The sequence below is a fragment of the Triticum aestivum genome, chromosome 3D (genome assembly GCF_018294505.1).
Source record: "Triticum aestivum cultivar Chinese Spring chromosome 3D, IWGSC CS RefSeq v2.1, whole genome shotgun sequence".
In the NCBI taxonomy this organism is placed as follows: Eukaryota; Viridiplantae; Streptophyta; class Magnoliopsida; order Poales; family Poaceae; genus Triticum; species Triticum aestivum.
In genome coordinates, this window is record NC_057802.1 from 377,420,214 (window position 1) to 377,431,506 (window position 11,293).

Consider the following 11,293-nt stretch of genomic DNA (forward strand, 5'->3'; position numbering starts at 1 on the left):
TGCCGAGGCAATTGAATTTTGGGAAGGTTACTGGGCGCCTGTTTGATGTACGAACGTATGAGAGAGAAATAAACTTTGACCTTAAAAATGAACTTAATCATTTGTTTGATTCATATTTTTATATGGGTCATATAGGCCATAGAAACGCAGCGTTCTACTAGTAATCTTACGTTGTGGGATGGAGGAGGTAGATCGGTCAAAAGTGAACGCACGCAGTATTTCCATGAGGACAGCTCACAAGCAGGGGGCAAAGTGCAAAAGCTTTCTATTTCCGGGCAGACACCCCTTCTTCATCGCCCACCGAGCAAAGCACCCGCCTCGTCTCCCTGAGAACCAAAATCAAGAAGAGGAAGCGAGGAGCCAAGAACCACACACCCTCCTAGACGCCTCCGCCTCCTCCCCACGGGCGCACCCGAGCTCCAGCCCTAGCATTTCCGCTCCCCCCTCTCTCCCTTGTTTCTCCTTCTGCAGGTATGTAGTATGCCCCAACCTGAAATTTTTCCTCCCTTCCCTTTTCCCCTCTATTTTTCTTTCCAGATTGTTCGTGCGCCTGCGCGCGGCTTCTTGGCCCGGCCAATCTTTCTTCCCGGTCATTCAACAACGATTTAGTGAGAACCACGAATCAACAACTTTTTGTTGAGCGCCGAGATCACTTGAATCGGGGATTTCTGTCCCACGCCACCAGTTTTCTTGAGCTTCTTCGTGTCAATCGCAGAAAGGGGGCGAAAGCTTATCCTTTTCTTTTCTTTGTAAAAAAGAAGTTGCAAGATGCTATATTGACCCCATTTTTGCAGGAAATGGAGGTGGTGGATTTGGTGTCGTCCGACTCCGAGGACGAGGCGTGCGCGCACTCGCCTGATCGGAAGCGTCCCGCCTGGGAGCCCGCGGATCCATCCCGCGGCCCCGGGAGTCTTCCCGAGCAGACAAGCAGAATGGCCTGGCCGCCGCAGCAGCCAAGCAGAATGGCCTGGCCGCCGCAGCAGCCAAGTCAGGCGGTGAAGAAGGACAAGGAGAAGGCAGGCGAGGGGGGGAGCGCGTGGGCAGCAGGACCCCCTTCGCTCAGGGGAGGATCGCATGCTTCTAGTGCCGGTATCTTGGGAGCTAGGCCTGCGGGGTGGGATTCATGGAGTGCAGCGGCACACAAATCTAGAGATGAAAGAAGTGAAACGCCCGAGTGTTGTTGGGGACCTTGGGGTGATGAGATTTGCAGATCAGTCTGTGTGCCCAAGGAAGATGGTGCTGCGATGCCTGGACAGAGCTGTATGGCCATTCCTGAGCTACTGATGGAAGACAGTAGCGCATGGCTGTCGAGGATCAAGGGGCTCCATTTCCCACTTCCTGATGAGAGCCAGTTGAAGGCCAGGCAAATTCAGTCAGATGAGATGCTTGCTCTTAAGCTTCAAGAGCAGTTCAACCAGGAACAGCCAGGCTCGCAATCTTCCCAGCAGGTTGTTTCTGTTGGTTACTTCTCAATCTTGCTGTACCTTTTTTCAGTGAAAGTTCCGTTTCTTAGTTGTTGTTTTCTTTCCTGCCAGTCGTTTCTTGGCTTCTTCTGATGATTCACTACCGATGCAAGTTTACTAAACGGCCAACCGATTGCTGACATCTTGCAGGTTGATACGACTCTAGCTTGGACACTGCAAGAGCAAGATGCTGCGCGTGCCAGAATCGCTGCGAGAGAGGGCCAATCTAGTTCTGTAAGTTGCCACTTTGTCTTGATGCATATGTTGTGGGGATTCGCTTACTGAAAAATCTTGCTGCAAGAATCATGTGATCATCTTTTTATGAGAAGTGGCATGGTTTCAGTTAGTTATGAGTAATGACTGAACTGATATGTTGATGCCCATAACTTGCCGGAAACCATAGCTACCTTCTCTGTTTTATTGATGAAACCTTTGCACTTTGCAAATCAGGTAGCTGAAAGGAGAATTGCATTGCACCAACTAATATTTGAGGCAAAGTTAGCATGACATCATATATGCCTGCAATCACTTAATACCTGTTGTTGGGTTACTTAACTTGGGAGAATACTCAGTACCAAAAAAAAACTGCATATTAGCAAAACGCTTAAAACTTGATTATTTCATACTGCTCTTACTCTTGAGTTTTGTGGTCTTGACTTGTATTTCAAGTTCCAACTTCATAACTGCATTTCCCTGCTGTCACCTATTGGCTATGGCATTCTGTTGATTATTTTCCTCATTTATCTGCACCCCATCCTTCCTTTAATTTCGTAACTGTACTTTGTGCTCAGAGGCAGAGGGACCGCTCAATGGCACACTTGTATTCGTATGGCTGGCGCTCGCAAGTTCAAGGTTATCCTTCATGGCCACCTAGTGACACATCAGCTCCAATAACAAGCAGACGGTGGTTGCCAAGAAACAGCAGCCCAGGATCAGAGCAACAAAATGTAGGACTCCTTGATAAGCTTATTTTTTTCAACCTTCACTTAACTGAGGACTGACATTTGCTTGTTTCTCAGATGATTATCTCTCAATTGACCAAAGGGTGTTTTGGACAAGAAAACATGGATTTAGAAATGGTTAGTCTTTACCCTGTATTGCAAAAGAACATCTCTACTTTGGAATATCGAGGGGCCTTTATATTGTTGACTACTTGTTCCTCTCGTTTACTTATCATGTATGAGCAGCTCGTGAAAACCTAAATATTCATACTTCTTGCATTTTATTGGTAGTAATAACAGAAGTATACATGTCTCCATTCCTTTTATCCCAACAATACATTTGATTAATCAATGTCTCCCCCTAAATAATAATAGACAACATACTTTAAAATCCATAAATTTTCCTTGGGGTGGCGTACTAAAGCAAAACCCTTCTTTCCACCCCTTACCTGATCAGGCCACATCAGCATAAGAGGATTTTTTTTTCTCTAGTCCATGTAATAATATACTAAAGTGTGATGTGGCAACAATCATGTTATGGGATTTGAGTGGTAGGAAAAAGGGGATTGAAGGAGCGAATGCGTCTCAGGATGCAATCATAAAGGCTCTGAGCAGTGCCGGATATTGGAAGTTTATTCTTTGGTTGGTTTGCAGATTACATGCAGATATTCTTTTAAAGAATGGACTAATCAGCTAACTATTCTTATCGAGGACTCAACTACTAGTTGCCAACTAAAAAATTAGCCAATTGTATCTGGAAAGCATAAAGTAATTGCCAGCTAGGCCATTGCAACTACTAACGCTTGTATCCTTAAGGGGTGATACCTTGTAACATATTGAACATGAATACCTAAACTAGTCTCCTGATGTGCCTCTATTACTGTCTATGCGACACCATCTTTGCTGGCATGGCATGCCCAAAACTTCTACTCATGTTTTTGTGTTTCTAATGTAGAGAATGGCTGTGCTGGACTCGCTCCAAGAAGCACTTGAAAGCTGTGCAGACACCTATCCTACAGATTCAGATGAGTAAGTTAATGCAAAAAAAAAATCATCGGTGCAATGTTGTTTTGATGGAAATGTCTGCAGCCAGGCTATATAATTATTGTCATAGTTGCATACTTGTCCTGACTTTGCTATACTTATTTGCATGTGTTGTTTGTTTCTGCTTCTGTTCTGGATTGTTTCATATTGCTGAAGTGCTAATTCCTAAAACAGCTTTATCGATGTTTGCATTTTTTAGACAGCGAAAGGATCACCCTTCCAGCCTCTACTTCTATGTGTGCAATAGTACCCAATAGGTTAACTTAAATGGTTATCCTCATACTCCCAATAGGTTAACTTAGATGGCTATCCTCATACTCCCACAGATTCATACTACTTGTTGGTTCATGCATATTTATTACGAGTTTCTGACTAATATTTTCTCGTTGCTCACATGTTAGTGATGACTATGAGAACCTTATAGCGCTTGATGACAACAACCACCGCAGAGGAGCTTCTGACAGTGAAATTGACAGCTTGCCGCTATCTGTTGCTGAGGTTCTTATTAAGTTTCTTACTAAAGACAGGATGGATGTGCATCATCTGTGGGGTTTGGAAGGGCTAACTTACTTGCCTCTCCCCTCTTTACATTTGTCAGGGAGAAAGCCGCCGCGATGAGCCCTGCCCTATATGCCTGGACTGCCCTGCTGATGGTGCTTCCCTCCGGCATCTGCCGTGCGCACACAAATTCCATAAAGAGGTACGCATGGAATTTGTACATTGGAGCTGCTCCGGGTTCTAAATTTCCATTCTAACATATTTTTGTGGGTGCGGTTTTCTTGCGCAGTGCATTGACAGGTGGCTTCGGATGAGGACCTCGTGCCCGGTGTGCAAATCTGCTGTGTTTTGACAGGGCGCCGCCGTACCAACTGCAGCACCTGTTGGAATTTATAGCATGAAAAATAGATTAGGAGCCATTTCGACACTCCTGGTACCGCCGTGCGTAGACAACTTGTAATGTTGCGTTACACAATGCTGGCCGGATCTCTCTGCGCGGTGAGCAGTGAGCAGAGAGTGTTTGAATGATGCGGAGCCCCTCTCTCTTTCTCTTCTGTTGCCTGCGAGAAACAGGGCACCACAAATATTGTGTTCCTTTTTGCTGCAATTTTTTGTGCAGGGGAGATGTATGATATAGCCCGATTTCCATGTCATGTGGGCCCTGTCCTGTAGTAGTGAATGGGATGAAAGGTTTATTCTGCTGCAGACTTGTAGTTCATCTGTTACTGGGATCTCGAATTATTAGAATTATCTGGTCTTTTTAGCTGAAAGCATCCAGCCTGGTTCTTCAGTAATCTGTTCCATAGACTGTCATGCCTGGCAACCTTTAAGTTCGAACCAGTAAATTGTTCAGAATGTCATATTACTTTGTGATCATGGTGGCAATGGAGGTGAAAATCAGCTGTATGTAATCATGGTACCATACGGCAATGGAGGTGAAAATCACTTCTCCTATGCAACTCGGAAATGTATATTTTCCCAAGCTGGCAAGTGGCAACCAGGAGTAGATATTTTCCAGCAGTTCTGCAGGCTCGATACGCTGATAACTCGCAGGCGCGGCTCGTCGCGCCACCACACGACGCCTCTCTCCCGTTCACCCGTCCCGATTCCGGATCACTCCCTCTCCTCTCCACTCCCACGCCGAGATATTTCACGCGGCCCGCCGGCCATGTCGCTGCTCGCCGTCGTCACCAGCCGCGCCGCGGCCGTGCGCCCGCTTCGCGCCTCGGCGGCCTCGGGGGAGGCGGCGGCGGCCGCCGCGGACCAGCCGGCGGAGCGGAGGCCGGTCAAGATAATACTGCCCAAGAAGAAGCCGCAGAAGTGGTCCACGGGGATGGAGCCAGGGTCGTACGGCGGCGGCCCGACCACCATCAAGCCGCGCAAGTACTGGATGGGGAAGGAGGACCGCGACCCCATTGGCAACACCGACGACTTCATCTGGAACAAGAACTTCCTCCCCCACATGGAGCGCGTCATCGCCAACGGCGGCACCGACACGCCCGCCACCATCCCCCGCGTCGCGCCGGTAAGCCCATTCCCGCCCCCGGCCGGGCAGCAAGCAAGCGCACGCGCGTCTCAGTCCCGCTCGGTGAATTTGTTTCATTTGTTTCGAGCATAAATGTTCTGCAGTGGGGGCTGTTATTCTGAAGCTCCTAACCAAGCAATTCGTTTGAGCAGGAGGACGAGGACTCAGGGTTTCTAAGCTTCAACCGCGCAATGGACCTTGACAGGTTACTCTCACCTCACCTCATCTGCTCGACAATCGTTTCGCGGGGTTTTGTAACGTAGGGTGTGCGTTGTAGTGTGGATGTTGATCTGAGCAAGGAGCTTATGGCACCAGCCAAGTCAATCTTGCAGACGCAGCTCAAGGCTGCCCGCCGTGGTCGATCCACAGGCGTTGAGGTTATTCGATCAAATGCCTTGCCCTCTGAATGTAGTCTTATTCTCTTGCCTCTTGGGGATGTCAATGAGTTGGGTTCTTGGAATTCGGATGTAGGCTGTCAATAGATCCACTTTCATTAGATGGAAGCTAGCTCCGACTCGACGGGAGCAGGAGCAATGGGACCGAGCGACCAGGGCAACCACCGGTGGCATTGTAAGCTGTTACAGTTCTATAACTGACTTGTTGTTAATAATCTCTAGATATCCGTTGATGTTTGCATGTGAGACCCTTCTAACAAAAATTTCACCATGTTCACATTTTCATAACATACATATGATGATGTATACCCCTTTTCTAATTTTTGTTTTGGATTTTGGTCCCCTTTTAGGATGTCATACTAAGGGAGTCGCAGCAGAAAGTGCAGCTGAAAGGGGACCCTAAGGTGGTGGCAGCTGAGGCCAGAGAGCAATACCTAAAGGTAATATCTCTTTTAAGTCAATATCAGGCTCGAGTACTGCTAGTTTCCTCCCTGTTCACCATCAACACGAACTATACCTTTTGGAGTTGTACTTTGCCAAGTGCTCAAGGTCCCAGTGTTCTTCAAGAATGAAATATGCACGAATTTGTGTTACTTCATTACTGATACTGAGGGTGTTTTGCAGTTGAAAGAAAGGTTGCAGTTGCTTACTTTAGGTATTGGTGGCGTCGGGGTGGTTTCTGCTTATGTTTCATACACTCCTGAAATTGCTGCGAGGTATGCTTTTTCTTGGACGAGTTAGATTGAATTCACTTTTGATTAGTGCTTCGCATATATGATATTTGTTCATTTTGTATCTGAAACTAAGTTTGGCTATTTATTTCTAGACAAACTTGGGATGTGGCCTTCTTTGTTACCGATTGTCAGGATTAGTTTGCGTCTTGTTCATACTATCTCCAAAGTGCTGCCTTGCATGCTACACTAATATCAGTTACTCTTCAGCTTTAGTGCAGGGCTGATTGGATCTCTGGTGTATCTCCGCATGCTTGGAACCAGTGTGGATTCTTTAGCGGGTGGAACTAAAGCAGCTGCCAAGTATATACCTCTAGCTGTTTCTCTTACAAATTGGATTGGGAATCACACTCGATAAGCTTTAGTAATACTTATACTTAAAACAGTGCTCACACTTCATTTAGTTTGGGAGAGCTACACTGCTAAATCTTAATTATGAACTCATTTATAACATTGCACTCTGGTCAAAATTGAAGGCTTTCATAGCCCGTCTGTTAGATAGATAGACAAACCTCACATAGATAGACAAACCTGCAAACAAAGATATCTTTCTTATTTGAAGATCTTTCAGACAAACCATTCTAGTCTTTGACTTACACCAAACTTTGCCTGGCCTGTCAAGAGCTGGTTCTGTTTTCACCTATGTAACACTGGCAGCTCATGATTCACGAAGACAAATATGACCAGTTCAGGTCCTTCCATTCAAGTTCTTTATATTGCTAATCTGCCTTCAGCCAGAGGTTTAGTCAAAACAAAGATTAGAAAAAAACTAATGGTCATCATCTGAATCATGATCCCTAAGTATGAATTATTCAATGGACACTCCATTCATTATATGACGTATGTCGATCACCTTTCTAAAACATACTTACAGCATATTTTGACTGTGTTTAGAAAAGGCTAGATAACTGCTGCTACTTGTCTACTTGCTTGTAATACATGTAACATCTAAATTTATTCTGGAATGCTTGCAGGGGTGCTGCGGCACAGCCAAGATTGCTTATTCCAATGGTTCTTGTGATGATGTACAATCGATGGAATGCGTAAGTAGATCAAGTCTTTTAAAATACTTCCTCTGCCTCTAAATATAAGACGTTTTTGCATTAACTGATGCAGGATACTAGTTCCAGAGTACGGCTTCATGCACCTGGAGTTGATACCCATGCTCGTTGGGTTTTTTACCTACAAGATTGCTATGTTTACTCAAGCGATTCAGGAATCAGTACCTGATGTTGGAAACCACGAAGTTTGAACACTGTTTTGGCTGGTAGAAAAACAAAGAGAAGGTTGTTGTTGCCCTCGGGGGGAGATTGGTCACCGTCCATCAATATAGTAAGGTGCCAAGCCTCATCCTTTCTTCACCATGATTTCAAAGTTGCCATCAGTGCAACTCTTCTGACAATTGAAGGATCTTAAAGATTTGTTTATGCTCATCCTTCCCTTTAAGCAGCATAACTGTAGGCATGCATGAGTTTACACGTTTGAAATGAAGTAACTTGATTCTTTCTAATGCCGATCCCATTCTTGTTATTTTCTACAGGTCTTATTAATGTTTTAGAAGGGTCTAATCTGGAGCCTGGAGATGCCGCCAGGTAGATGAGATGCACGCTGAGGCTGAGGATACTGTCTGAACATATGGACTGATTGACAGCATTCCGCGGAGAAAGTTTACTTTGACTGTACAAAGGGAAGTTGGCAAACACAAATTCAAGTTCCCTGTAGTGTACACCTTTGAACTTTTGGTGCATTGACCCTGAGTCCTATGGTTGAGCTGGCATTTAACATTATTTACGCAAGGAGGTCGGCAGGATTCGGATCAGTACAGAATGTAAATAGTGCGGGCTGTCAATATACTAGCTCACGAAGCTATATATTTTACAAAGTGCTAAAAAAATGGTATATTTCTATTGACCCTGTTCAAATGCCACACTGGAACGCGGTCTGCATGCGTTGTGTGGTGAGTTTAATAGTACACTGCACCATGTGATGATAATGCACCGGTGGTGGAGGACTTTTGTTTAGCGATGACATGAATACGATGCCTATCGTTGACAATGAGAAGAAGAACAGGTAAAGAAATTGACACTATGCCATCACTAACGGGAATGGCTAAAAGTGGAAGTGATGAAGCTTGCCTGTTTGTTGGGATAATGCGGACCTTCCCAGGTAGATGCCTCCTTTCTTCTTCTTGCTAGACGGTAGTACTTAGGCCAACTCCATCGCGCGACCCCAAACGGACGTTCGTTTTGTCCGGATTTTGTCCGTTTGGGTAGGGATTTGGGGTCGCGTCCGGCCGTGTCCTGGGATGCGGTGGCCGTGCGTCCAGCGCGCGGCCGCATCCATTTGCCCCATCCTGTCCGCGTCCATTTAAAAAACTAAAAGCAATGTTTCAAATGCCAAGCCCTAGTTCAGGCCAGGGGCCCCGGTTCATCACGCCGGCAACAGAGCCAGCGGCCTACACATCCATCGCCGGCATCAGCCAGCGGCCGGCAACACAGCCAGTCTCCAAAATGAATAGTTGTCCTCGCCGGCAACACAGCCAGCGGCCGGCAACAAAGACGGTCTCCAGAATGAATGTTTTCTCGCCAGCACACTGCCAGCGGCCCAGCGGGCGGGCGGCACCCATGCCAGCCTCCAAAAAAGAACGATCGACGCCGATCAGACGACCTAGTTCAGGCCTTCGGCGTCGAGCATCTCCTTCTGCCTGGCCTCGAACCAGGCCCTCGTCTTCTCGCTCATCTTCGACAAGTCCACGCTCATGATCGCAAGGGCCACCTCCTTCGCTTTGGTGGCGGCATTGATGGCCTCGATGTCGAGCTGCCTCTGCCTGGCCTTGACGTTGTCGGCCTCGATGTCGAGCTGCCTTTGCCGGGCCGCCTCCTCCATGTCGAGCTGCCTTTGCTAGGCCGTCTCCTCCATGTCGATCTTCCTCCGCTTGGCCGCCTCCTCCATCTCAAGCTTCTGTCTTTGAAGGTCTAGGTATTGCTTCATTTGCTCGTCCTTGCTTTGCCGCTTCTTCTCGTCCCTCACATCCTTTTGGGACATCATGCCATGCAAAGTCTCATGCAAGGCCATGGATGAGGCATCACGTATGTCGTCAACCTTGGAGTTGGTCTTGCCCCTCGGCCTCTTCAACGCCTCGCCATCTCCACCTCCGGCGAACTTGGCCGTCTTCTTGCCTCTCTTCCTTTGTAGTTCACGGTATTGGTCCTTGAACTTAGGGCAATTGTTGATGATCGTCCAACAATGCGTAAGAGTGAATGGCTTGTCATTGTGTCGGGCCTTGAATGCCTCCAAAGATTGAAATGCCTACACCACATGATCAACAACAAATGAACATGCAAACATATACACGGCCGAAGTCTCATGGCCGTAGCAAGGAAAGGGCTAGGAAGAGGAGAGCATACCATGTCCCCAACGCCGAGACCACTCACGGGTCGTGCTTCAACGCTCTCAAATGCGGCGCAATACTTGTTGCACTCTTGTTGGATGAACAACCATCTCTTTTGAATCGAGCCGATGCCACGGTTGCTTGTAAATTGGTAGGGCTCAAACATCTTCCTTTCATGGAATGCTTTGTGGACTCTCGTCCAAAAAACAATGCCCTTTTGTTGCACGCCGGTCCTCGGATCTTGGCTAATCTCCATCCAAGCTTGGCAAATCAACTTGTCCTCGTCTTGTGTATATGAACCCGTGCGAATGCTCTTCCTCTTCTTTTGTGCTTCCGCTCTTTGGGTGAGCTCGTCGATGAACAATGGCGCGCCACTAATATCAACATCATTGCCTTCTTCTTCTTCTTCATCACCATCAACTTCGACATAGATGTCATCGTCTTCATGCCACGAGTCACCATGGTCGTAGTCAGCACGGTCATCGGCCTCTCATCGGGGACGTACTGGGCGCGGCCATCCTGACTTTGGGTCTCCTCGGGGTCGTAGGCACGGCCATGCCCACCCTCGAAGATCACGTCCTCCATGTACTTATTGTATATCGGGTCGTCGATCGTTGGCGTTGGGGTTGGCATTCCGTCAAACAAGACGCGGGGGGCCGGCATGGTGCCCGTGAACGGTGCCCGTGCCTGCTTTCGTCTTTGCATCTCAACGGACGGCCGCCCGCCGCTGCCGGACCTAGGCGTGACGTTGAGGTCGATGACGGTCGCGGGGCGTGGTGTGGACGGCTCAAACAAGCCCACGCCCGGCGACCCCGAGAAACGGGTCTGACCGTCGTGCCTTGGCGGAGGAAAGCCGGGCGACATGGGCGTGGTGCGCGACGTCGGCGACTGGCAGTGCGTAGGCCGGGCGACCGACGAGCCTGTGCTCGTCGGGCCGACGGCCGCTGCAGGGAACCCGGCCGGACGGCCCATGCCAAGCATGAGGATGGCGTGCGCTTTGTTGACGAGGTCCTCCTTCTCGTCGGCAGCGGCCTTGCGCCGCGCGGCCTCCAGCTCCTCGCGCTGGGCGGCGAACTTGGCCGCGGCGGCATTGACCTTGACGACCGCTCTCCGTTCCCTCCTCCTCGCCGATTTCGCGTCCAACTTGGCGATCTCCTCCGGCGTGCACTCCGACCGCAGCTTCCTTGGCGCCTTCTTCTTCACCTTTGCGGGCGGGTCTACGGCCAGGCCGCTGGAACTCGGCGGGGCGTCGGCCATGGACGGGGGAGAGAGGGGGCGGCGCGAGGGGCGTGGGAGGGTTTGGGG

The 11,293-nt window shown here is 48.5% G+C and overlaps 2 protein-coding genes across 2 annotated transcripts; both read left to right on the forward strand.

Moving 5' to 3' along the window:
• The first annotated feature begins 268 nt into the window (after positions 1-268).
• LOC123079006 (uncharacterized) lies at positions 269-4,736 on the forward strand. The gene is made up of 9 exons (XM_044501671.1): positions 269-471; positions 795-1,448; positions 1,614-1,697; positions 2,255-2,410; positions 2,483-2,542; positions 3,360-3,433; positions 3,850-3,946; positions 4,047-4,148; positions 4,236-4,736. The coding sequence occupies exons 2-9, from the start codon at positions 798-800 to the stop codon at positions 4,296-4,298; spliced, it is 1,287 nt and encodes a 428-aa protein (XP_044357606.1). The 5' UTR covers positions 269-471; positions 795-797; the 3' UTR covers positions 4,299-4,736.
• Positions 4,737-5,069: 333 nt separating this feature from the next.
• Positions 5,070-8,504, forward strand: LOC123079007 (protein CONSERVED ONLY IN THE GREEN LINEAGE 160, chloroplastic; the record flags this gene model as incomplete). The annotated part of the gene is given in 10 exon segments (XM_044501672.1): positions 5,070-5,471; positions 5,624-5,676; positions 5,749-5,848; positions 5,943-6,041; positions 6,217-6,306; positions 6,491-6,582; positions 6,808-6,900; positions 7,572-7,640; positions 7,714-7,934; positions 8,138-8,504. Coding segments are annotated over 9 exon segments (1,089 nt in total). The 3' UTR covers positions 7,850-7,934; positions 8,138-8,504.
• Between the last annotated feature and the right edge of the window lie 2,789 nt (positions 8,505-11,293).

Bases quoted from the DNA above. Each gene is read 5' to 3' on its own strand.
- LOC123079006 (XM_044501671.1), top strand. From the start codon at position 798: ATGGAGGTGGTGGATTTGGTGTCGTCCGACTCCGAGGACGAGGCGTGC. The intron at 1,698-2,254 runs GTAAGTTGCCAC...CTTTGTGCTCAG, and splicing joins GAGAGGGCCAATCTAGTTCT to AGGCAGAGGGACCGCTCAAT. The intron at 2,543-3,359 runs GTTAGTCTTTAC...TTTCTAATGTAG, and splicing joins AAAACATGGATTTAGAAATG to AGAATGGCTGTGCTGGACTC.